The 26,626-nt window shown below is 41.4% G+C and overlaps 1 protein-coding gene across 2 annotated transcripts in view; it reads left to right on the forward strand.

Annotated features, from left to right (window-relative positions):
- Positions 1-1,557: 1,557 nt before the first annotated feature.
- Positions 1,558-26,626, forward strand: part of ATL2 (atlastin GTPase 2) — a 28,010-nt gene continuing 2,941 nt past the window's right edge. Inside the window, exons 1-12 of one of the 2 annotated variants that reach the window (XM_035111046.2) lie at positions 1,558-1,712; positions 14,261-14,520; positions 15,575-15,709; positions 16,615-16,719; positions 17,766-17,816; positions 19,491-19,547; positions 20,132-20,224; positions 20,444-20,582; positions 21,609-21,736; positions 22,626-22,682; positions 23,585-23,656; positions 24,951-25,382. In XM_035111046.2, the coding sequence (XP_034966937.1) occupies positions 1,643-1,712; positions 14,261-14,520; positions 15,575-15,709; positions 16,615-16,719; positions 17,766-17,816; positions 19,491-19,547; positions 20,132-20,224; positions 20,444-20,582; positions 21,609-21,736; positions 22,626-22,682; positions 23,585-23,656; positions 24,951-25,382 (1,599 nt within the window). In that variant the 5' untranslated portion in view covers positions 1,558-1,642. Of the gene's footprint in view, positions 1,713-1,734; positions 13,846-14,260; positions 14,521-15,574; positions 15,710-16,614; positions 16,720-17,765; positions 17,817-19,490; positions 19,548-20,131; positions 20,225-20,443; positions 20,583-21,608; positions 21,737-22,625; positions 22,683-23,584; positions 23,657-24,950; positions 25,383-26,626 lie in introns of those variants that run through there. The other variant, XM_060273078.1, reaches the window with a different exon arrangement.

The raw sequence follows: 26,626 nt of genomic DNA on the forward strand, positions 1-26,626 counted from the left end.
CTTTGCTTTTATAATCAGGATTACAGGAAAAAAATTATCAAGGGACCCACTGATAATGCTTTGATTATTTGAAGGCGATTGCTTCAAACAAATGGCAGGAATTGACAGCAAATCTGCTGATAGCTGCGAAAAATATTGGGGGGAAGGGAGATCCGATCCATTTGGCTCCTTGAATGGAAGCCCCTTCCATTCATAGAATGATTGCTGTGCCTGAGAAAACGTGAGTGCTACTCTCCTTCATTTTACATTAGATCCCTCCTATTAAATGCACGATATTGGAAGAAGAGCCACAAACCCTCAGAAACTAATGAATGGGTTCAAAAGATCTGGGGTGGTGCCAAAACTATGAAGCTGGCATCTGCTCAGGCAGAGGAAATTTGGACAATTCCCAAGCAAGATGGCAACCTACTATACTAAATGCAAAATGGCATTAACAGGGTTTTTGTGTTATTATTTTGCAACTTTATTTCTCCTCAAAGAGCCAATATCCTCATGTCAGCAACTTCAGAGCTCTGTGTTGAGCACAGACTGAACTCTCTCCCACCCCACCTTGTCCTATACCCAGGTTGCGGCTTGCCACACAACAGAGGACTTGCCTGATGCGAAAAGAAATCCAGGTCCTGTTAAACTTAAATGTACTTAAGTAAACAGTAGGAATTGATGTCTTTTCTTTGCTGTTCAAGGCTGCAATCCTATCCCCATTTGTCCGAGAATAAGCCCCATTGAATTCAAGGTGGATGTCTAGGTAGAGGTACAATTAAAAACAAAACAGAAGCTTCCACCATCAGGGGCTTTGTGGGAAAAGGAAACAAAAAAATTACTCACTTCACTCAAGTGGTAGTGAGGATTCTGTTTTCTGCCATCAAAATGGCATCCTCAGTGAATGACAGTTAAACTGTTGATAAGTACGGTAGGTACTGGATAAGATTGCAGGCTGCACTTGCACTCCTGTAGTTACCTGGGAATAAGCCCCACTGAACTCAATGGGCCTTAATTCTGAGTAGGCATGCATATAGGATTGTGCTGCAAATTACTTTGATCATCACTGTACGTACCTTATAATGTATTTTTTAAAATAAAGTTGGAGATCTCGCCTGTCATGAGCTGGAATCCCCTCTACCTCTTTCCTAACACCTGCTTAAAAACCAGGTCAGACTTTGGTTATTGATGGGGGGGAGGGAACAAATGCACTCTGTGCATGCTCAGAGGCCCCCCACCCCTTTCAACTCTCACATCTTTCCGCGATTGGGCCGCAGTCACGGCAAACAAGACTAGTGGCTGAGCTCGTAGGGGCCCAAAGATGAAAGGAAGAAACAAATAATCTGTAGCCTACTGAATTTTCCGCGCGGGATATAATGAACAACGGCTTTAGGACCCGGGAGGCGTCGTTTTGCCTACGGCTGCGACAGCCAGCCGAAGAGCCGAGGCGAGCGGGAAACGGCCAGTGCAACCGCGCAGGCGCCTTGTCGGTTGACGGGGGGAGGAGGAGTGGGGAGAAGAGAGGGAGCAGGAGGGAGAGCGCGCCGCGCGCAGGAAGATCATGCCGGCGCTAGGACCACCTTGGCGAGCTCGGCACGCGCGCCGATAAAGGGCTCGCGGCGGCGTTTGACGTCACGGGGAGTTAATTTTAAACCTGGACAAGATGGCGGAAGGGGACGCGGCTCGGTTCGGGCAGCGAATAGAGCTGCCCCGGCTACAGCCGGAATTGGCAGGTAAACCGGGCGCCTGCCTGGGGTCTGGAAGGCGCGACGACAAGAGAGGGAAGAGCGCGGAGCCTCACCGCTCTGGGCGGGGGCCCGGGGCCTAGGGCTCCCCCGCTGCCTCCCCGTCCCCCGGTCTCTCTCTCCCTCCCGTAACGGCTGCGGGCGGGGCTGGCTTCCCTCACAGGGGCGCAGCGTGGCGGGAGGACGAGCCGAGGGGCGTGTGTGAGAGAGAGGGGGGGGGGGGAGAACAGAGCGCCGACGGCAGTGCGAAGGGAGAGGTCCCTCGGCCTCTCCCCGCTCCGGACAGGCCGCGGCACGGTCTGTGCTGGTCTGGGGGAAGCAGGGTGGGTGCCGTAAGGCCGCCTCCTCCTCGGGGGCGGTCGGTGGGTGGTTGGGCAGCCGCCTTGCCCCCAGGAGGGCGTTGGCATCTGCTGGCGGGGCTGCGCCTGCAGGTGCTGAGAAAGGGGAATCCGTAGGTACATTAGACGGGCCAGGGAGGAGGCGGGTGACACAGCGTGGCTGGTGCGTTGAGGAGAAAGATCTGTAGGATCTCTCGCCGCCATGCTGGCGTGGATTAGGAATAGCTACGACTGGCCCCACTCTTCTCCCCCACCCCCTTAGAGAAGAGAGAATATGTATGTGTCTTGCACAGACACACACAGAGCAGTGCCTCGGAGGCATGTTGTGTTGCAAGCTCTGGCGGGTGCACAGAGCCGGGTGGAAAGAGCCAGCGCCCCACGTGGTAGAGGCTGGCTGGTCTGCGGGGCATGTGAGTTTGTGGCCTCCTTCCCAAGTGCTTCTGGAGCGAAGTGGAGGATTTGCTCATAAGAAGGTGTCTTATACCAACTCAGACCCCTGAACCTTTTAGCTTGGTGTTGTCTTCACCAGACTTCAGTTTTATTGAGGAGGAGGGGGAGCTGCTGCTGCTGCTGCTACTGCTTCTTTACTGAACTCATGAGATCCACCATATGGAGCCAAGGACAAAATAGTGGAGGTGGTGGGGTCAGCCTGCTCCCAGAGTTAATGAGCATACTTGATTCATCCTCAGTCCAGGGATTTGTTTTCAGAACTAGAACTGAGTTCACAGTTCAGATGCACAAATATTTGCTCTTGGTTTTCCCCCCAAGCTTTATTCAGCTTGGCTGCCTGATTTAGAGGAGAGAATATAATCAACCGGGAGCTGGAATTCTTGCTGATCACCTGTTATTCACTTCAGTTTATATTCTGCCCACTCCTGGTCTACACTTACTGGCAGCTATGCTCCAGAGCATAAGATTCCCAAAACATGAGTCTCTCTCAGCTCTACCTGGAAATGTCAGGTTTGAGTTTTGCAGGTTCTACATTCAGAACATGTGCTCAGCTATTATCTGTGCCCCTCCTTCATGACTTCAAGGTTGAATAGGTGAATAGTTTGGTTATGTGGACCACATAACTAAGACTTTTGATGTATGATGTTAGACTTTTTTCAGTGTCTACTTCAGTGATACGGGGAAATGTGTGTTGTACTGCTGGCAAGTGTAGTAGATCACAATAGTGTTAGACTGTAGGGCTAATGTATATCAAGTGTATATATATTCAACAATATATTCAAAATATGCCATACTGGAGATTTTCAGTTGCCAGTGTTAGGAGGAAAGGTACTGTAGCAGAGCTTAATGTGTGTAAGGTATTAACTTCATGATTGTGAATGGGGAAATCTGTTTCTGGCTGGTGCTTGGGAGCCATGATTGGTAGTTTTGGATGCAGTGTTGCATGGAGAAATGTCTGATTGCAATGTTCACAGCTTGTATACTGTGACCTACTTCTTAACAAAAGTAATTTCTCTTTCACTCCTGCTTTTTCTACTATGGAAAAGAATCTCAGTTATGCTGTTGTATGTATACACATGTATTCTTGCAACATGCCCAAACTAGCATTTGCATGTCTTTGGTGCATCTGAGAAGTTGTGTGGGTCAGGGGAAGAAATATGAAATCAAACTGATAACCGGAGACCTTATTTTCCCCTCTAATGTGGTCCAAATTGGCAAGTGCCCAAGAAGTCTTGCTTTTGTGTACATCATGTGATAAACTTTTATGCAGGTTTGTTGCCAAACCACTAGGGGGATTTGCTTGTATAATGCTTGTTCCACTTCTTTCCATAAATAAACCTGGCAAATGATAGTGCTTTGACACCATTATGTGTGTAACTTAGAAATATTTAAATAGTCTCTCTTCAGGGGAAATTCTGTTCTATTAGAAAGCTAATGGAAACAAATCTGTTAAATAATTGGTGGCATCTGTAGTAGCTGGTTTATTTTAACACTTAAAGCTAAGCATGAAACTGAATTACGTAATCAACCCCTTTTCTGGAAAAGTTTTTTTCCTTACAAACTTTCCTAAAAGTGTGTGCAGTTTACCCAAAATAAAGCCTTTGGAAGTTTTAGTGTATGAACATATTCAGAGCTACTGGTACGTATGTCCATTCTGTAACAAGTGCCACACAGGTAAAAAAGCAAATTCAAGGGCATGGAAGGGTAAGTAATGTGTGACTGTAGACTTTTGGAGAGCTTACATGAGTAAGCATCTCTGGAACTCAGTAGAAATCATAGAATCATAGAGTTGGAAGAGACCACAAGGGCCATCCAGTCCAACCCCCTGCCAAGCAGGAAACACCATCAAAGCATTCTTGATCAAATGCTTCTGAATAAATTAAATTCCACACTTGAGGCCAGGAATCTGCCTGGCAATCACATTGTGGAAGGGCATGAAGTGAAACCTCTTCCCATGGCAAAGTTTTCTGGCACATCCAAAATGAGGGGGGCATTGTCACTTGACTAGTTCAGCAGTACTTTAGAGGCATGTGGAAGTGGCGAGAAGTGTATGTAGCTTTAAAGTTTCAAGTGTAAAGCTAACCCTTTATTTCCTCCTGCTTCTTCTGCATGTGCCAGAAGACACTGAATGGAGGTTTATTGCAAAATTTAGTGAAAACTTTTTGGATCCCTGGTAAAACATGTATAGGCACATACTGTACTACATATTTGTTCATCTTGGGTACCTGGCATTCTGACACCTTATCCCAACATACTAGTGTTGTCACCAGGCAAAACGTCTAGTGTTGTATACCTCTAGCAATTTTGCTTAAAGTTGCTGGATGGGGTACTTTATGGGTTCATATAATAATAATAATAATAATAAATTTTATTTATACCCTGCCCATCTGGCTGGGTCTCCCCAGCCACTCTGGGCGACTTCCAACAGAAAAATAGAACACAGTAATCTATTAAACATTAAAAGCCTCCCTGTCACAATAGCAAAAATGTTTTGAGATAGAATTTTAAACTAATTTTTTGTCCATTAGTTTCTATTAAATTTAATTTTAAACTAGTTCCTAAATGGTATATCTGCACTACAGTTGTGACTTCTTGTAACACCCATACACTTAAAGTTCTAACCTTCATCTGTGAGCATATCACCTAGTTTTAAATTATAAATGAAACAAACTTCTTCCTTGGTTACAGCAGAAAAAGGCATCAAATTTGCTTTCTAAAGTTCCAGTCTGAAGAACCTGCAATTTATTGTTTTTTTCTGGAATTAATTTCTATATTATCAAAAGCTGTTGCATGAAGTTATTCAGAGTGCTTTGGGTGGCTTGTTAAAGGGTGATCTGGAATGAAGGGTATCAGAAATCTTGCATTCACAGTGCTTGTAATTGAGCTATACGGGTTGGGATCTTACACAAGATGTGAATGCGTTTACTTCTCTCTAATGACCTAATCCCAAGTATTAGCAAACTAACAACTTCTGATGAGGATGTACCAGCAGGTGTCAACTGTGTGTTACAAAACACTTGCATGAGGGGTACAAATGTCAGTTAAGTCTTCACTGCTAAACTTTTAGCTGTAACTCTTTGCTACCATGTACTGTACTGGTAGACTTGTAGATTCTCTTCTCTCTGTCCTCCCCATATAGGACAGGAGTCACATAATAAACCCTATCAGCGAAAGCCCTGCACAAGGACTTCTGCTTGCACAACAGGACTTTCTCAGCCCACTGTCCCCCCAAATTGGCTCTAGGTTGGTTGGAAGAGCCCCCCAGGACTGAGGGGGAGGAGGCTCATTCTACCTGGCAAACTGATAAGCTTGTGCAGGTGGAACATTTTTGTAGCATGACTTGAATTCTACTCATTAACTTGTTTACAGATACATCTTCTAGCAATGGGAATAGTAATTGATAGATAATCCAGTTGCTTGTCTGGTTCGCATATAACTCTAAAGTCAGGCTTCTCCAATCTGGTGTCCATCAGATGTCTTGCATCAGCCCCAGCCAACATGGCTGATGATCAGGGATGATGTGGTCCAAAGCTTCTAGAGTCTGGAGGGCATCACATTAGATATCACTGGTTTAGTGTTATATCAGGTGTTGGGAACCTTAGGCTCAGGAGCCAAATACAGCCCTCCAGGCCTCTCTATCTGGCCTTTCATTATGCCTTCAGGTGCTTTTGTGTGACTTGACTTTGTGCTTTTGAATTATAATGCTGCCTGCCTGGATGGAGAGATGTGTAGAAACCTGACGTTTGTGTGAAGGGAATATAACTCACGTACAAGCAGGGATAGGGAATCTGTGATTCTGTGGATGTTGTTGGATTCCACCTTGTGGCATGGCCAGTGGTCACGGATTGTGGGTGTTGTAGTCCAGCAGCATCTAGAACAGCTCCAGCTAGCAGGGCTAATGGGAGTTGTAGTTTAAAACATCTGGAATGCACTATGTTGGCTTTTCCTGATCTAGAGTTCCTTATCCTAGTGCAAAGAAAAAAGGCACATCAATTGCTGTACTCACTTGTCCTGCTCCTGCCCACTGCTTGTATGTAGCCTTTGGAAGGTTTCCCCAATGAAAGCATGACACTTGGGCTGAAGAAGGCTTCCTACCTCTGTGCTACATGGACACAGCAAACCCCCATGGAGTATCAGGCATACACACGCGCACACATAAATACACCTCTCCTCTAATGTGGCCAGAATAAGGACTTGGTTTAGCATTGCATGTGAATAAACAATCCTGGTTTTGAACAATCAGTAGTTTCAGTCCCAGCACCACTCACCTTACCGTTCCTTCCCAACTAGGACAATCACAGAGTCATGCCCCTACCCTATCCTGGCCAGCCTACCCAGAATAATGTCACAGGCAACATTAACAGCCATTGAGAGGTCCAGCAGAACCAGCTAGGATGTACTTCCCTGTTCAGTTACTGGTGTAGGTCATTTACCAGAGATTCAAGGAATAGGCTCTCTTCATACCCTGTCACCAGTACAGGCAACAACTGTTTTGCACAGGGACTGCGTTCCTGACCCCCATGCACTTTGCCGGAGCGCGTGTAAGCCCACAATATCTCCTTTTCCAGTCACTTCTGGGTTGCTGCGATGCAAGCGTGCATGGTCACGCATTCTTCTAATGCATGCAGAATGGGAGTTGCCTGTATAGACAAAATCATGGTGTATCAATGGCTGCTAGCTGTTATGGCCAAGTTCTACTACCACTGTTGGAGACAGTATGCCTCTGAATACCAGTTGCTAGAAATTGTGAGGGAAGAGAGTGCTGTTTTGCCTGGGCCCTGGTTGTGGGCTTCCTGTAGGCTTTTGAATGGCCACTGTGAGAACAGGATGCTGGACTAGATGGGCCTCTGGCCTGATCCAGCAGGGGTCTTGTTTTCCACCCATTCCTTAAAAAAATGTTTTCCATTAATTTTTAATTTAATTATATGCAAGCAACATGTAACAAAACACTATAAAAATTCCTTCCGGTAGCACCTTAGAGACGAACTAAGTTTGTCATTGGTATGAGCTTTCGTGTGCATGCACACTTCTTCAGATACTATGAATTTCCTTTATGAACAATGCATATATAAGCAATTCTGTTTAAAATGCCCCGGCTATCAATCACCATACATATATACATCAATATGTCAATTAGTTGCAGATTATTTCAGAATTGTCCAATAGTTTTATTTATAAATAAAAATCAATAAATAAATGCTCCAGCAGGGCTTTTTTATGTGCAGCAACTTAAAGATAAGTCTGGACCCAGATCTACTGCTTGGTATACAGCAGGTAGTGCCTTATTTCTGCTTAGCTTGGTGTGTCTGCTGTATCTTTCTTCTGGGAATGATAGATGTAGCCATTGGGTTAAACTGGGTTGCAAGTTATGTGTGCCTGCTTTGCCTAGAAGTTAATTGTCCAAAACGCAGTGACAGGGCTCCTGACATGAAGGAGCTGTACAGGTTGCCAATATGCTTCCAGGCCTATTTCAAAGTACTGGTACCTGCCTTTAAGCCTTTCTTGCATATGTCACCTGCTCTCTTCGGCATAATACATCACATGGCAGCATCGAGATCTAAGGCATTTGCTGAAGTGTCACTGCTGTCCTACAATTTCCTACCCAGTGTAGTCTGATAGTGTCAGCTTGGCAATCTTTTGAACTCAGGTGATCTTTTCGGGCTTTGGCTTACTGAGCTGCTGAAGTGTTTTAAAAGGCTGACTAATGCTGTTTTGTCACATATGAAGGATATTTATTGTGCTATTGTCAGAAACCTATTAGAAGCTGGTTTGGGTACCATTTTGAATTTGGTGTGCATTCCTGCCATTTAGGCATGTTTCTAGCGTTTGATAATAAACACAGCGGAAGACAACATGTTGAAAAACAAGTTAGGGTCAGTTCACTAGGTCAGCAAACTAGAAATGTCATGCGTTCTATCCACTTTTGCTCACCACTGCTTCCAGTAAGCTTTCCAGAAAGAGGAAAAATAGCAAGAACTGGCATTTGTGTTGAAGCTTTAGGATACAGCACCATTTCCATAAAGATTTATACACATCATGCTGTGTTTGGGTAATGTAATTACACAGCAACATAATACTTCCAGTTGTCCAATCATTGGGATATTTGAGAAATCTTGAGCCTAAACTTTGAATATTCCATACCAGAGACTACAAATTGGATGGAATACATTAAATTCTTTCCAGGCTTATAAAAAGTCTTTCCAGGCTTATTTTAAAAAGCTACTAAAAAATGCCCAGATGTTTAAATAGTCACAACTGTTTACCGTAAATACTACTACCCAACACCAACCAACCAACTTGTATGTTCAAGGGGTGCAGTAATCAGACCTGACCAGGTTCTGTTTGTTTGTTTCTTTGACCCAAATTGCAGGCTTTGCATTTAACGTGATAATAAATAAGCATGATTGTACAATGTGTTCTTCCTTAAAGGTGTAAAGAGACTTCTGTTGGTCATGCAACATACTGAGTTCCATATGCTGTGACTTGTAGTAGTAGATCAAGTCCATGCTCTTGTTTTTCAGCTGCTATGAAAAGCTGGTCAGTAACTGTCAATTGATCCTTGTTATATAAGCCGGACATTTTCTGAGGAAACATTAGCTAGGGCATTCTTGCTATAGTAACATATGAACTTTTGATCTTAGCTGTAATATCTAATCTAGGGATGACCAACTGAGAGCCTGTAGGCATGATGTAGTCCCAAAGCAATTTATCTGGCCCCTGGTCAGGGCAACATTTCCCATTCTGTAACTTGGGTATTCTTGAGGTGGGAAATGTATAGACATGTACATGTATAACACTTAAAATATATTTGCAACTCAGCCGTTATACTGCCAAGGAGCATAATCCAGCACCCTTTGTTATGCAGAATAGAAGAGTACAAGACCACACAGCTGGATTCAGTAGATGACAAGCAGCTTTAAAATTGGTGTGTTGATTTCACAGGTTATGAGCTGCAGTGAAGGACTTTATGCAAGCAAACAAATTTAAACTTAACCCAGACAAGATAGAGATGGTATTGGTCAGTAGAGCTGTCTTGGGCATAGTTTAAGAGGGTAGCACCTGCCTTGAAAATGCAGGTTTAGAGTTTGGATGTGCCCCTGGTTTTATGCTTAACCATGGTTGCTTGTGCCAGATAGCTTTTGCCTAGCTTAAGCTCATGTTGCAACTATGCCTGTTCTTGGAGGCTGCAGATCTCACCAAAATAACATGTGGCTTAGTTCCATCAGGTAGGGACTAACATTTTTCTTTTTGAGATTATTTTTTAAAGTCGGTTACTAGACCAGAAAAAGTTTTGTTTTAAAACTGATTGTTCTTTATCTACTTTCCTCATATGGCTCAAGCAAATATTCTTCAAATTACAATGGTACCTCTGGTTAAGAACTTAATTCGTTCCAGAGGTCCATTCTTAACCTGAAACTGTTGTTAACCTGAGACACCACTTTAGGCAACGTTCAATATGGATAAAAGTATAATACCAAAAATAAATTTTAAAATACAATAACCAACATTAATGAACAATTATACAACCACTGGCTAAAGAACAAACTCTGACTGTTTCCACTGCCACTGCAGATATATGAGCAGTTGAAATGGCTCTACCATACCCTGTCAAATAAATGTTCTTTTTTACTGTTAAATACAATAAAAAGTGGACAAAGAAGGGCATAATGCCTCCTAGCAAAAGTCATGAAATGGTGAAATATTTGTGTCTTCAACTGTTTCAGAGCCATTTCTGTGACAGTTTTGTCCAACCAAGCTAACTCTGACTGTTAGTCATAAAGACTCCTGGCTGCTTCTGGGACTGTCTACAGTACACCATGCTCTGAGGAAGTGTGTAGCAATGGCATATTTAAATTGGCCAGAATATACAGGCTTTTAGGTCAGGGTATCTTCTTACGTAAACAGCACTTCATCCCACTTGAGTAGCTGAGACTGTGTTACAATATCATTCTGATTTGCTGTTAAATTGTGCTACGTCCTGCTGAAGGTCTCAGGTTGCTTAAAATGTTTCATGATTTGTTCAGCTCTGTCTAATACACTGACAGGTCCAGTAACAACTAGAAGTAGGACTTTCTTCTGTTGGTCTAGTACAGTGTTGGGGAGTGACTTATTAGTGTTTAAGTTGTGGACTAGCGTTTAGAGAATGGCAGGAGGAGATGACTGGTTTAGCCTGTGGGATGCTGTCTTGGAAGAATAATATTGAGTTTTCAGTATCCTTGGGCTAAGAAATTATTTATTTTAAAGGTACTAGCAGTGCCATATTCCAACTATTCTGTAATGTAGATATTTTCTAGCATGCAACTGGATCCAGGTAGGGGAAAGGGATCTCGTGTTGCTTTCTTGTTGGACTCTGACCAAAAAGTAGTAGGATAAAGATGAGATAGTTAGGGTGTGTTAGAAAGTGTGTCAGAAGTGGTCCATAATCCATGCAGCAGGGATGCTTAAATTTGGCAACCTGAAAGTTAATACAGATCCAATAAGAGGGAGATCACTTATTTGTGCCGCTGAGAAAATTGGTGGGGAAGATGCTCAGTGCATATAGATAAGGCTTTTTATAACAGCATATCAGTGTGACCATTTAAAGAATTCTATTGGGATACCTATGACATGTTTAAAAACACTGATTATAAGAGTAGCCCTCCCTAAGCTATAGAAACTCTGGTCCTTTCTACTCACTACTTTGAATTTTTATTGGTGTTTCATCTCCATTGCTAGGAACATTGTCTATTGAACTTACTGGCTGTTCTGTTCTGAGACCTGTCACCTGATACATAGGGGGTTCCTAATCAAAGCAGTTTCTAATCAGACTTATGGAACAACTACTTAGATTTCAGTTTGTAAGAAATCTGCAGGGAAGCAGAGTCCTAAAGATAGTATGAATAATGCTTGCACTACTGTGATAAAAGCTGCCATTTGGTGACTACTCGTATGTACCTAGTTAAAGTAAAAACCTGGGTAGATAAGACATAGTTTCCTATTTCAGATACATTTTTTGGTTACTTGAGGGGCTGTGTTTCTAAATTTGGAACTTTATTTGAAGGTTTTTTTTGTCATATAGAGATCAATAATACAGCACTGGTTATAATTAAACCTTAAAGGTGGGAGGAAGGGGATTTTGAGGGAAATTCTAAATACTTTTCTGCAGCATGAATGAATAATTATCAGAAGCAGGTCACCCAAAAATGCCCATGGTAATATCAAACTGTTGGTGCCAGACAACTGCTGTATTCAGTTGTAGTTGAGATCCATTATCAGTAATAGCCATTGGCACAGAACTACAGGCTGTGGAATGCAGTGCATTCCTTGTCATTATGTCAGGACGAAAGCCAATAAAACATATCTTCCAAGGTAGTGTTCTAATTGTTTTTCTAAAAATGTTTCCATTTAAACAGTTACATTTTTCTTGAAAAATTTGCATAGCAATACCAGAATTAGGTTTCATATTGAAAATCTATTGTGCAAGAGATTACTAGACCCTCAATCCATTTCAGCTGACAGCAAAAAGAAAAGCAAAAAGCAAAAAAGAAGCCATGATTTGTATATGCTGTGTTTTAAGTACCGGTAACCCCCCCCCAAACCCCAATTTCTTCAAGTGGAGGAAACAGTATGCAAGCTGCATGACTAAACCCCTGGCTCATCTCAGGCAATGCAAAATCAGCTGTTGTGAAGTTTGAAAAGTGAATTTTTCATGTTTTGTTCAGTGGGAGGCAGTGGAAGACAGGAGTGCCTGGCATGCTAGGTCCATGGGGTCACGAAGAGTCGGACACAACTAAACGACTAAACAACAAAAGTTCAGCAAACCCCCTTGAGGTCCTTAAGCACAGAGTGATGTCCAACTAAGCCACACTGGGTGTAGACACATTGAAATAAATGGACTTGAGCCCATTGATTTCAGTGGGTTTTCTTGGAGTATGATTAAGATTGGATATCATTCACCACTAACATCTGCTAATGCAACATTTGGATAAGTATTGACTTCCTCTTCTGAGAGCTGTCTTGTATACAAATGGTGCTAAGCAAATGTGGTGTTTTGCTTTGGCAAACAGGATTTACCCTTCCCCTCTTCCCCTAATGCCCACCCAAAATTTTCTCTAGAACATTGGGTAGCCCTCTGTGGGTGGTGAGGCATAGACGACATGGAAATCATATTGTGTCTGCTGGCATGACGTATCTTGCCCAAATACTCTTCTAATTTTAATATGTAATCTGAATTGCTTCCTTTGTGGGGTGAAGGTTTGAGTAAACATTTTGTATGTGCCCAAATGAATGGAATGGTGCCATATCCAAAAATAGTTCATTGTGGTTCTATAGATTTATTTTAGTCATTTTCTTAACAAATGCTGTTCTGTATTTCTCCTTCACAGAAAAGTTTATGCATGCATTTCTCTGTTTAAATCTGAAGTGTTGGACTTTGTAGGTTATGCAAGTGTCAACATGTATCTTACATGCAATGTCTTAATTCAGCACAATTCAGGAATTAGGGAAGTCAGTCAGGTTAAAACTGCTAACTTCTGCTACAGTATTGCAGAACCAGAGCATGTGGACAACCATTTTTCACTAATCATTTGAAAAATAAGACTTTAGAGCCGTCTTGCCCAAAAATGGCAACTAGGCACCCCATTTTGGTGACTGCAATGCTGGTTTAAGGAGCCATTTGGCACCTAGCTTATATATCTGAATTTCTAACACTGACACTAATAGCCACTATGTTTAGAAGACAACAAGAACCCAGAAAAAAATTAGGAATTTGCACCGTCCATAATAAAATAATTCTTATTCTAAAACTGCACAGAGAGAACTTTAATACATTCATACAGGCACAGTGGGATAAAACCAGGACACTACGATTAGTTTTGTCCTACTGTAAGTTGACGCAGGGCTGGAAGGAAGCAGAGTGCTTTCTGAATGTTCCATGGTGGGAAAGAGAAAGTTGGCCATCAATGAGAGCAGGTTTGTGGTTCTGCCTTTGGAACAGAAGGTTCTGTTGCATTCTATTTAGTTCATTGGTTCTTCAACTGGTAAATTGGGTCTCAGTCTGACCCAAGATGGAGCACAACAGAACTGTTGTTGTTGTTTAGTCGTTTAGTCGTGACCCCATGGACCAGAGCACGCCAGGCACTCCTGTCTTCCACTGCCTTCCGCAGTTTGGTCAAACTCATGTTCGTAGCTTCGAGAAAACTGTCCAACCATCTCATCCTCTTTCGTCCCCTTCTCCTAGCGCCCTCAATCTTTCCCAACATCAGGGTCTTTTCCAGGGAGTCTTTTCTTCTCATGAGGTGGCCAAAGTATTGGAGCCTCAGCTTCACGATCTGTCCTTACCATGCAAATATATGGTAAGAAATTTAAGAAGTGGATTCCCAAATGTGTGTTTAGCGTAATTCAGCTAGACAGAAAACTACTATATAGTTTTCTTTAATATTGACAACAAGACTATCAGCTGTTCTATATTGTGGTTTGCTTAGTTTTGGGGCTTTACACAGAATTAAAATGCATGTGAGCTTACATGGTAAACAGAACTTGTAAAGTTGCTTCCCAGGATGAAAATATATTTTCTAGACTTGCTGTGGTAAGCGGGAGGGAAAAGATAATTTTGTTGAAGGGGCAGCTGTTCTGAGATTACTTATCAAAGTTGTCCTTCCTAATGATAAGAAGCCTACATTCCATTTCACTTAATGTATAAATGAACAGAATTGTTCTAACAGAATTTGGAAACAGAATGTATCTAATGTTAAAAAAATTATTTCCTAGGAGAAAACTTTGTGGATGCAGAAGAGAACGCCTTTTTGGATACTGAGGAAGAGGTGGTTACAGAGAAGCCATGCCCAATACAAATTGTTCTTGCTCATGAAGACGATCATAACTTTGAACTGGATGAGTCAGCATTGGAGAGAATTTTGCTTCAGGAACACATAAGAGATCTCAATATAGTAGTTGTTTCTGTAGCTGGTGCATTCCGTAAAGGCAAATCTTTTCTCTTGGACTTTATGCTTAGGTATATGTACAACAAGGTAAGTAGCTTAAAGCACACCAGCTTGAAAATTCAAGCTAGTTTGAATGCAAGTCTGTTTTATTCAAAACATTTATGTCCTACTGTTTAACTGGAAATGTTAAGGTATTTGTTTCTTAGGGTTCATTGTAATGCATCCCTAAATAAAAATTTCAAAACCCCAGTTTGTTCTTAAACTCTTGTGGCTTCTACAGAGTGATCTAATAACTGACTTTGGAAGTAAAAGGCATAATTATTTTGGTCTAAATTAGTTTGGTGTAAGTGGTTTTTCAGAGAATACCATACAGAATATGGCCTATGTCCAGTGATTACTTTGCAGTAGTGGAAAACACAACCACACCTGCAGGATTATTAGCTAATTTCTATCTGTAGATCCCAGGGCCACTAAAAACACTAAAATATGGAGGAGGGAGGAAAACAGGCAAAAATCAGTTGCCTTACCTTCTGTGAGCTGAAACACTTTGCTATGCTAAGGGAGCATTGGGTTTAAACTTGGGTGACCAAGCAGTGCCTTTATGAGTAGGGAAGAGCTCAGTGATAGAGGGACACTACTTGCATCTCTTGATGTTCTAGTCTAGGCATCTCTGCAGCTGAGAGAGTCAGGCAGCAGTTCTGGAAAGAACACTAGCATTAACAATGACCTCTTAGATTGCTGTGAGCTCAGCAAAGACAAGATGGGAGAGTTGCTTAGGAATACATGCTGCCTCCTGCAGGTAGGTTAGACTTCTTCAGTGTGGCCGCACTTGTGCAGAGAACCACTTTGGAATTCCCTGCATCTTGTTTAAAAGGTTTTTTTAAATATGCAAGCCTTTATTAATTGATAGGTTCTGTAAATGTGCATACTGTCCTTGAAGTAACATGGGGGGAAAACAAGAATTGTGTTCTTTGAGAGCAGTCACTTTAACTTCTGACTGGTATTGAAAGCTCTGCAAAACTGAAACATTCATTTTTTGATTGAAATAAGATTTCCCCCTGACTAGTCATTGTAAGTGTTCTGTTGTAAGATTACCTAGAACCTCTTAACTCACTGAATAAGTATGTGACTCCTGTTACAGGAATCATCTTCTTGGATAGGTGGAAGCCAAGAGCCTTTGACTGGGTTTACATGGAGAGGAGGGTGTGAGAGAGAAACAACTGGAATTCAGATTTGGAGTGAAGTGTTCGTAATTCCCAAGCCTGATGGGACAAAGGTATTACTTTAAATAGCTGACAGATGTTTACTGTCTGAAGTATGTTGGATTACTGTGTGACTGTGGTAAACCTTAGCTCTCTCTCCTTAAGAGTTGAATAATTTTTGTAAATCACTTTGAGGGGTTGGTTTTTTGTTTCTTTTGCAATCAAGTAGCATATAAACGTTATGAAATAAATATTAGCTTAATTTATTATATATTTTTACCAAGTTTTCTGCATATCTTATTTCCTGCCACTTTCGGAAAAAAATTCTGCCATTTTGTAAAGTTGAAACAAGATACACAGACAACTTGTTACTGAATGTCGGTTGCATGAAGCTGATAGGTAATCTTAAAGCTTACCTATTTATGTACTTGAACAGTGTGTGCAAATGTTGCATTATCATAGCACCCCCACCCCCGAAAGTAGGGCCATATGTAGAGTCTAGTTAGGATCCTGGTTTAATCTAGTGCATAAACGTACATAAAAAGCAAAGTGTAACAGAGTGAAAGGTAAAAAAATTCCTTCAGTAGCACCTTAAAGACCAACTAAGTATAAGGGTCTGGTTGCTTCTGTTTCAGTGTATCTGAAGAAGTGTGCATGCACACGATAGCTCATACCAAAATAAAAACTGAGTTGGTCTTTAAGGTGCTACTGAAGGATTTTTTTTATTTTGCTTCGACTCAGACCAACACGGCTACCTACCTGTAACAAGAGTGAAAGGTGGCTGGGTTACTTGGCCAGTCCTTAGGCTGCCAATAAAGCAGTCTCTGGCTGGTGGAATATATCTTATGACAGCCAAATTGAGGTAATTCAGATGGCTTAATAGAAGACAGCTGGGATAACTTAAGTTTTTAGCATAGAGATGTAAGAACTGCTTGTTTACTAATTTTGCTGCTTCTTTTTAATGGCAACAATTCTCTAGGTTGCAGTATTGCTAATGGATACCCAAGGTGCCTTTGATAGCCAATCAACTATCAAAGACTGTGCAACTGTATTTGCTTTGAGCACCATGACAAGTTCGGTCCAGGTAAGGACCAGTGTTTAAAATTGAGATATGAAAGCTAGGAGCTAAATGGCACCTTATACCTAGGTTATGGGCACCACAACGGAATGTCTAGGCATGCTTTTTTAATAAAAAGAATACAAAGCTGAAAATGAATGAACCACAGCTAAAATATTATGTTCATTTTTCACATGGTCCTTTCCCTGTCCACCCCCCTAATACTCTTAAGATAGTCTCTTCTCCAGTCTTCAGAGTACAGTAGCTGGAAATGGGGAGGTAGAAAAAGGTCCTCTTTTCCTTCCACTCTGCAGTTTTCATCTGAAATCTTAGGTGCAGTACTACACCCAGAGCTCAGAAACTGCTTGCACTAATGAAATTCCCTGTCACAAAATGCACCTAGAACAATGGGAGTTTCGAACACTGCTAAGGATATATGTTTTTCAAAGTGGTGGTAGCCTCTAAATATCCTCAGGCTACAGCTTCAAAATGCACAGTCTGAAGCCATATGACACAGCAGCTTTGCTTAAAGCTAAACAGTCTTGGATCTGGTCAGGTTTTTAGAACAGTGTCACCAGTTTTTTGGAAAACTGTTCCTATGTAGGCAGGCATCTACAATTTTGGTATTTCAATGCCTGTTGAAAATATTTTTAGTTTTGCCAAACAATTTTAGAGAATTAATTTGATTTGGCATTGGTTCTGTTTTACATTTTATGTTTTAAACAGAATCATATATTCGCTGGACAAAGGAGCAGGAAGTGGTTAGCAATTTAACCACCCAAACCCCATTGGTTTTGATTCCTTATTTCTGTGGCTGTCGCAGGTTAGCATTTATTAACTTTTGACACGAGGCAACTTGAGAAAGTTGACGTGATCATGCTAGTGTTTGCTTTGCTTTAAAAACCCTTTTTACTTCTGATGTGAAGCATTCTGACTAGGATTTAGGACAGTGTGACCCCATCCCTGATTGTTAGTTTGGGTAGGAACTCACGCAGTGCTGGTGTATTTTTTAATAGGAAAATGTATAACATCTGTTGCAGAAATGTAAAAAAAACTAATAACATGTTTTCTAGGTGTACAATTTATCACAGAACATTCAAGAAGATGATCTTCAGCATTTGCAGGTAAATACGTCCATAAACAATGACGATCTCCCACTAAGGAACATGACTGTAGAACTTGGATTAGAATTAGGACAGGTCAGAATTCTTTGGGGGGGGATTCATGTAAGCAGAATCTGGCAAACTTCCTTTAGTAGCTGATCTCAAGGAGTGCTGTTTGGAATGTAAAGGTAAAGGGACCCCTGACCATTAGGTCCAGTTGTGACCGACTCTGGGGTTGCGGCGCTCATCTCGCATTATTGGCTGAGGGAGCCGGCGTACAGCTTCCAGGTCATGTGGCCAGCATGACAAAGCCGCTTCTGGCGAACCAGAGCAGCACACGGAAACGCCATTTACCTTCCCGCTGTATCTACTTGCGCTTTGAGGTGCTTTCAAACTGCTAGGTTGGCAGGAGCTGGGACCGAGCAACGGGAACTCACCCCGTCGCAGGGATTCGAACCGCCGACCTTCTGATCGGCAAGCTCTAGGCTCTGTGGTTTAACCCACAGCGCCACCTGCGTTTGGAATGTAGCTGCTACTAGAAGTAGGAAGAGTGATGGGATGTTAAGACCTGATGTGCGCATAGGACTCGGCACAGAATGATTAAGGTCATGGCTAATACATTGCGATGGGCTCCCCGCCCTTTACTTCTGAGATATTTGTCTTCATTTTTTTTTAAAGTATACTGATCATAAAAGAATAAAATAAAATAATACTTGGATTCTATGCAGTTCTAAGCAGTTAAGGAATTTTTGTCCAAATTGACTTTGCTAAATTTGGGCTCCTGTTGGAAAATACTATGATGTTTCAACAGAAGGATGCTAGGTTTGAAGAATGAAATTTTTTGGTTGGTAGAGCTGATTGGTGAAAGAGTAATGGAAGCATTGGGGTCTTGCCACTAAAAGATGATCTTTCTGGTTTTGAGATAGTTTTGAAGTCGGACAGCATGGGTCAAAAGTTACCTTGACATAGATAATGGGGAGGTGGGCACTGCTGGTACATACCGCTAGAATATAAAATTAAAGAATTGGTAAATATTCAGATTGGAGCACAATTTTTAGAGCTGCCTATGGTATAAGCTAGTCGATTTATTTTTCAGTTATCAGCTTTAAAGGGAGGTGCTCCCAGATTTACTGAACATTGTGACCCCAAATGGCTAATGCAGCAGTTTTTCATTTTCTTTTTACAAAGCAGCAATATTGTATAGTATTATGTATTTATAGTAGTCATTTTATTGCCACAATTGGCAAAAATAGGTTGGCTCCTATTAAACAGAGGACTGCTGTTGAGTCACAAGACAGTGGAAGTAGGCAAAAAGTTGTTTAGTACTGCAGGCCTTCTTAATGGATTGGAATACAGTCATACCTTGGTTTGTGAACTTTTTTGGAATCCGAATGTCCATCTGGCTTCCACAGCTTCTGATTGAGTGCAGGAAGATCTTGCAGCCAATCGCAAGCCGTGCCTTGGTTTTCGAAAATGAAATGGACTTCCGCAATGGATTCTCTTCGAGAACCAAGGTTCGACTGTATATGGCTTTCCTTTGTATTATAAGCTTGGTCAGTGCAAGCGCCTAACAATGATGAATACTGTAATGACTTGAAATCCAGTATTGGGCTACTTTAATGTCTGTCTGAGCATGTGTTGCAATACTGTTTGTTTCTGTACTCTCAATGCGTGCTTAATGGCTTCGTTTTATAGTTGTTTACAGAGTACGGAAGGCTAGCTATGGAAGAAATTTATCAAAAGCCATTTCAGGTAAATAGCATGATTATATTGGTCATAGTTAATTATTTTTTGTATGTATATTTAACATCTTAGGGCAGTTTCACACATTACAGTAGAATCCAGTAAGCATTAATCATAGCATATACCAACTTCAGCAAAACGTTTAAGGCGGCTACATAGTTCCTAACCTTACACATTGATAGTATGTGTAGATCAGGGCAGCCATATTTTCCCTAGGCTCGCATCATGTGTATTGTGTATAAGTTGCCTAAGCCATAATGGGTAAATGTTTCTGTCAAAGTTCGTATAGTGTTTGCTTACTCTGCTATAAAGCTATTGGCCTTAACAGGCTTGTTGGTGGTAGCCAAAAGCCGTATTTTTGTGACCAAACCTTGTGTACATTAAGCAATGACGGTGCACATGGCAAAGCAGTTGGTGTATAATTTTTATGGAACGGCCGAGATTAAACTGTGGCTTCCATGGTGGTATTTTCAGGCTACTTACGTTTTGGGGATTAAAATCCTACTTGTTCAGCTTCTGAGTATTTCTAGTTATGCATGCTCTTCTGGTGGCCAGGGCAATGGTTAACTGTTACTTTTGTCTTTCTCATATAGACACTAATGTTCTTAATTAGAGACTGGAGCTATCCTTATGAACATCCATATGGCTTAGCTGGAGGAAAACAATTTTTAGAAAAAAGGTTACAGGTAAGCTATGACCTGCGGTAAATCGTTAGTACGACCATGTTCCTAAACAAACGAGAACTTGGTTCATGAGAGCTGCACTACACAGAACCTAACAGCAATTGTTTTGGATTAGGTCAGCTTTAATATTCTCTCTAATAAAATAATACTAAGCTGTGGTGCCAGAAGGATGTATAAAATCTCTGATAAGATTGTGTTGTGAAAAATGTGTATTGCTTATAGGTTAAGGTGCACCAGCACGAAGAGCTCCAGAATGTAAGGAAGCATATTCACTCATGTTTCAGTAATCTTGGCTGTTTCCTATTGCCACATCCTGGTCTTAAAGTCGCAACAAACCCAAGCTTTGATGGGAGGCTAAACGGTATGAGGTTTTTCATTTGTATTCCTGGCTTTAATAGATTACTGATTTGAATCTGTATTCAAGTGCAAATGCACTGAAGGTGGTAGATGAAGTGTACATAATTCTAAAATTTAGTACGGATGAGCTCTGATATATAGAGTAATATGCTTATTGGAGAAGGAGATGTTAGTATAAATTGTGTTTGAATGCTGTAGTCAAATATTCAGTTGATTGGTGGGGGGGGGTGTCACTAGTGTATATGTTTGAAACGTATTTTATACACTGCTGACAACAGTGAATGGGATGTTTGATTGAAACTTACACAGTAATGAAAGTGGAGTAGGGGAAACAAAGCCAGACTGTTGCCAACATGGTTTCCCATTGCATCTGAAGTGGGCTTTTGTTTTGAGAAACTTACTATACTAGAACTGTATAGGCATGCTAGCTTGGGGGGGGGGGAGCTTCAGCAGAATGTGGACATACCTGAAAAACAGCAGCTGCCTATCATTGCGTATTTTTAATGCTGTATTTTTATTTATATTCTTTCCGATGGGCATAAATAGAAACTCTTACACACACCTGAAGCAATGTTTATATTTCACTGATAAGTTTTTTCTCACTTCTTCTGTGCTTGGAATAGAGCGCCCAGCAAAGTAGCCATCAGCCAGGGCATGTATTAGGCGACTGATTTTTTTTTTTGTATGTGAGTACTTGTTAGAGAACTAAGATTCACAGCATTTTAGAAATAAACTGGGACAATAAAGATCTTGCTTATCTTGTGTTTCTGATTCAAGAACACAAATTGATGACAGTGCTGCTGTTGCTGCTCTGGTTTTTGGATAGCCTTGTTATAAAGGACTGGCAATCTTTTAATGAAACAACCTTCAGCATTGGCTAAGGTTTTAAGGTTTTTCTTTCTTTTTGGATATCCAATTATTGAGTTGGGATGTTTCACATCATGTTAAGCCACCACTGACTCTGGAGAGAAGGAGCGTCTTGTTAATTGCGGCAAAATTGCAACTCCTTTTCTGTGACTGATTCCACTAGACATTGATGACGACTTTAAGAGTGAGCTACGGAATCTGGTTCCATTGCTGCTTGCTCCTGAAAACCTGGTAGAGAAGGAGATCAGTGGCTCGAAGGTGACATGTAGAGATCTTGTGCAATATTTCAAGGTAGGCAAATACTTGTGCTCATTGATCAGTTCTTTAAAACAGCGAACCTATCGTAAGCCCTTCAGCTTGTAGGCCAGAGCCCTGTTAAGTGACAGAGACCCATTGAAATGCAGTTGTGTGCAACTTCTGCACATTATGGCCAGCATAATCAAAGGCGAGGCATTCTTTTTGGTCGTCCAGCTTAGTTTTCTTTCTGTTCTGTTAACAATGCTCTTGCTAGAGAAAAGAAGCTTTCTGCAGCTATATGGCCCCAATTTTCAGTTGAGACTTTCAGTGTTGTTTCCTTTCTTGGCTCTTCCAGCATATTGGTGTACATAAACCAACTCTTTGCTGTATGGGCAACTACACTCACCCCAGGTTGCCCCATATCTCATTAGGCTGTTTTGCTCTTTATGATGCAAAGTGGTTTCCAGTTGCCCCTGGAGTGATGCAAGTACACTTAATCTGCAAACTCCTGTTCTTGAAATAATAGTCTCCTGCTCTGGCTGGTGGTTGCAGTGTTTTGTACCAAAGAGTAGGCAATCTCATCTGATTTGTCATAACCCAAAGTTGGCATATGTGGGGCAGCATGGAGTCTACTTGTCCTTGAACTGTGTTGCTGCACCCATCTATTGCTGCATAGCGCTTCCAAAAAGCACACCCAACAAAATGATCCTAGGAAAACCACCTTTAATTATGGTTATGCTTCCCTACAGCATGGTGGTTGTTCAGTGAATCCAATCTTCAACATTGCTAAAAAGTATAACATTTAATATTGGTGGACATGATAGACCACCTTAATCCAGTAAGTTATATATTGTTTAATTGAACTTGAATTTTGGGCGCTGTGTTTAAAACCTGCTTTTCCAGTCAATTGAAACTAGACAGTAAAACCTTGCTTTGTTTTTAGGCTTATATTAAAATCTATCAAGGAGAGGAACTGCCTCACCCTAAGTCAATGCTTCAGGTAAAGTTTTGTACACTTCTGTCTCTAAAGGTATCTAACGTCAAGAGTGTTTGATACAAATCAGCACAGCTGATGGTCAGAGGCTGTATGCTTTTGAATAAAAGCTGCTGGAAACTGCAGAAGGGGAGAGTGCTGTTGTGCTCAAGTCCTGCTTGCAGGCTTCCCATAGGCCTCTGGTGGGTGACTGGGAGAACACGATGCTGGACTAGATAAGCCATTGGCCCTGATCCTGCAGTTTCTTTTTGTGTTCTTATGTTAATGGAGACATTTCAAGATTTGGGGGTTGAAATGCCAGATCAGTAAGTTTCTCCCTCAGGTGGGGGCATGCCCTGCTCCAGCAAAGAAATCCCGGTAGCTGGGAGCCCATTTTAAACTCCCTGTTGTTCATTTGAAGCACCCACACCCAATGTTATGTTTGAGAGAGGCCTAGCAAACCAAGTTTGGCCCATGGGTCAGAGGCTTCCCACCCAGATGCTGAAATGGAAGCTTTATGCATACAAAGGTTAAATGTCAGCGTAACAAACCAAGGTGTACACTGATTCTGCACACAGCCAACTTGTGCTATCAGATAAACTGAGATTAAATGGGTCTTTCCCATCTACCACCTTGACATGCCTTTCTTCAGAGTGAGTTTCTCTTAAAGCAGTGTTTTTTGGCATTCTCTTTCTGGTAACTGCAGCATACTAGCCCAGAAAACTGTTTTAAGATTGCCAAGCAATTCTGCTCAAGAGCTGACATCAAAGGGTGGATGTTGCAAGTAATGATTCAGGAGTTTAGGGTATGAAAATATGGTAAGAATACATTCATTTGGTATTCAGATCACAAATATGGAAACTATGACACAAATGAAACTCCTCCAAGCTGTTTAGTGTCACTTGCTATGCTTTTTTTTTTAACTTAAGGCAACAGCAGAAGCCAACAACCTTGCTGCGGTAGCTGGAGCAAAAGATACTTACAACAAAGGAATGGAGCAGGTATTGATGTGAATGGACCATACGTTGCATGCTTTTAGTTTAATCTAAGAACTGCTCTGCACTGGGTGGATATTTGAGCTTAGATCTCATAAACCAAGAGTAGGTAGATCCAGATCTACCAATAAATCTCTGAGTGATTTGCAGTGGATTGTCAAGGATGTTTGAGAAAGGTGCACCCTGTTCCTTATTTCTGAATACAGACACCGTGAGCTTCTTCTCTGCACCTGGTTCCAGTATATAAATAAAACAAAGTCTGAGCTACATCTCAGACTTTTTACTTTTTATTTGCAAATTTAACACAGAAAAGGAAGTGGGGGAAATATTAAAGGGGGTGGGGAATAATGCCCCTCAAATGTACCTGAATATACCAAGATTAATGTTACTACAGAGAAACTTACAAATTGTGATGTTGAGGTTTGAGGGAGGTACAGTGGTACCTCTACTTACGAATTTAATGCGTTCCGAACACACATTTGTAAGTCGAAAAAAATTGTAAGTCGAATCCCATAGCATTGGGAGAAAAAATTCGTAAGTCGAAGCAACCCTATCTAAAAATTCGTAAGTAGAAAAAATCTAAACCGCATCCAAGATGGCAGACGGAGCTCCATTTGTAAGTAGAAAAATTCGTAAGTAGAGTTATTTGTAAGTAGAGGTACCACTGTAAAAGAAATGGGGACGGCTGGTAAGGAAGACTGATTCCGCAGCATGGTCTCTTAAGCATGGATGTTATGCCTGCATCAGCGCTTGGATGAATTGCTTAGCTAGTACACTGGAAGGATCGTGAATGGCTCTGGAGCTGTTATGTGGTGCTATATATATAAAGGCGATGTAAAATTAACACATTAATGCCCTTCGGTTGCACTTGCTCCACATGCGTCAGTCTGATTTGGGCACAAGCAGCCGTCTTTCCGAAGATGATGGCTGGAGAGCTACTACATTTTTTAAAAGGAGCAGTGAAGGGAAGCTTCCTCCTTCACCTCCTGTTTTTTTATTTACTTAAAGTTATCCTGCCTTTTCTGCAAAGGTATGCATGGTTCTCTGCCTCTCACTGTCCTCACAACCTTGTGAGATAGGCTGGTCTTGAGGGATAGTGACTGGTTCAAGGTAATCCAGTGAGCTTTGTAGCTGAGCGAGGATTTGAAACTAGATCTCCCCAGTCCTTGTCCAATATAATAAACACAGCATCTTTTTTTTTTTTAGTGGTAACTGACATCTGTAGCCCTCGTACCCCTGTAACACTAGGGGAGTTCTAACTTAATGTGAGCTAATAGGTCAATTCTGCTTATTCCAACAGGTTTGTGGAGGAGATAAGCCTTATATTGCTCCTGCAGACTTAGAGCGAAAGCACCAAGATGTAAAAGAGCTTGCCATAAAACAATTCCGTTCTGTGAAAAAGATGGGAGGTGAGGATTTCTGTCGCCGTTACCAGGACCAGCTTGATGAAGAGCTCGACGAAGTCTATGCAAACTTTGTGAAGCACAACGATGGCAAGAACCTCTTCTATGCTGCCCGTACCCCTGCTACTCTCTTTGCTGTTATGTTTGCTATGTACATAATCTCAGGACTGACTGGCTTCATTGGAATGAACTCCATAGCTACCCTATGTAACCTTGTAATGGGGGTCGCACTCGTCTCCCTTTGTACTTGGGCATACGTTAAATACTCTGGGGAATTCAGAGAAGTTGGAACACTCATTGATCAGATGGCTGAGCTACTATGGGATCAGGTGGGTACCTTTGATCTAAAAGTTTTCATTCCGGAAGAAACTCCCCAACTTTGCTGTTCTTGAGCAGTAGTTGGTGTAAATGCCCCTCCTGCAAGAATGAAGAACAAACTCCAGAAATAAATCACTAGAGAATGAACCTGGTGGAAATAGCCTTTGAAATACACCCATAATATTTTTTAGTATCTCTGTGCCCAATCCTACAACCAGATTTTGAAAATCCCTAGAAGGCAGAGGTAGTCAAGTGAGTTCATCTCCCCGTGTGTGTATGTGTCCATAAAAGTCACAGGTTTGGTTTACACTCTTAAAAGGTAAGTAAGAACTGTCTTTCTAAAAAGGATGGGTATTTGAAGAGCCTAGCAATTCCGATTCCATATTTGGTTGTCATGACAGTGAATGGAAAATTCATGGAAGTTGAGCTTGAGTATATTATAGGACTATCTGCTGTAGCATACTTTAGCTTGTTTACTGCACACTAAAATTGCTCATTCATAAAATGATCAGTTCTTAAAGACTTATACAGACTAAGTGCATAAACACGTCAGCAGGAGATTTGGAATTGGAATGTGACAAGCATAAAACTTTAATTAGGCACATTGTAGGAGGTTTTTCATTAAAATTCCTATTGTGTAAGGGAAGGACTATGAGCCATCAATAGCTGGCCACCTCAAGGTATGTATGCACTTCATCAAAGGGTTTCCGAGTTCTTTGTTCAAAAATTTTTTCATATGAATTCTTATTTATTAAACCTGAGCAAAAGAAGCCACATTGTGCTCTGCTGCAACAGCTTCCAAGACATTTGAGAGCTTCTCAACAACTAATTAATTGTTCCCTTAGCACTATCCTTTGCATGTTATATCTGAGGTTAGTCCCACTGTGTTCAGTAGGGCTTACTCCTAGTAAAGTGTGTTTTGGAGTGCAGCCTTAATCTGAAACTAGAGATGGGAGGAATCTTGAATTGTAAATATGTAAAGAATGAACCAAAAACACACACCATTGGGTCTGAATGATTTTGTACTTTGTGGCTTTTCATGTACACATGTTGAATCCCCTCATTATTTAACCAAGATTAGACTTTGCCTAAGCGTCATTTTTTCTATTACTGTATTATTGAGTCCTGTTGCATGACTAAAAGGATGCCCTTATATTGCCACCTGCTGGCTAACTGGAATTTTGCAGCCAGGAGCAGCTGTAGATCCACTTTTTTAGAGGTGTAAGAGCAGGAAGGTTGCTCCGAGCTTTTATAG

The sequence above is a fragment of the Zootoca vivipara genome, chromosome 3 (assembly GCF_963506605.1).
Source record: "Zootoca vivipara chromosome 3, rZooViv1.1, whole genome shotgun sequence".
Taxonomy (NCBI): domain Eukaryota; kingdom Metazoa; phylum Chordata; class Lepidosauria; order Squamata; family Lacertidae; genus Zootoca; species Zootoca vivipara.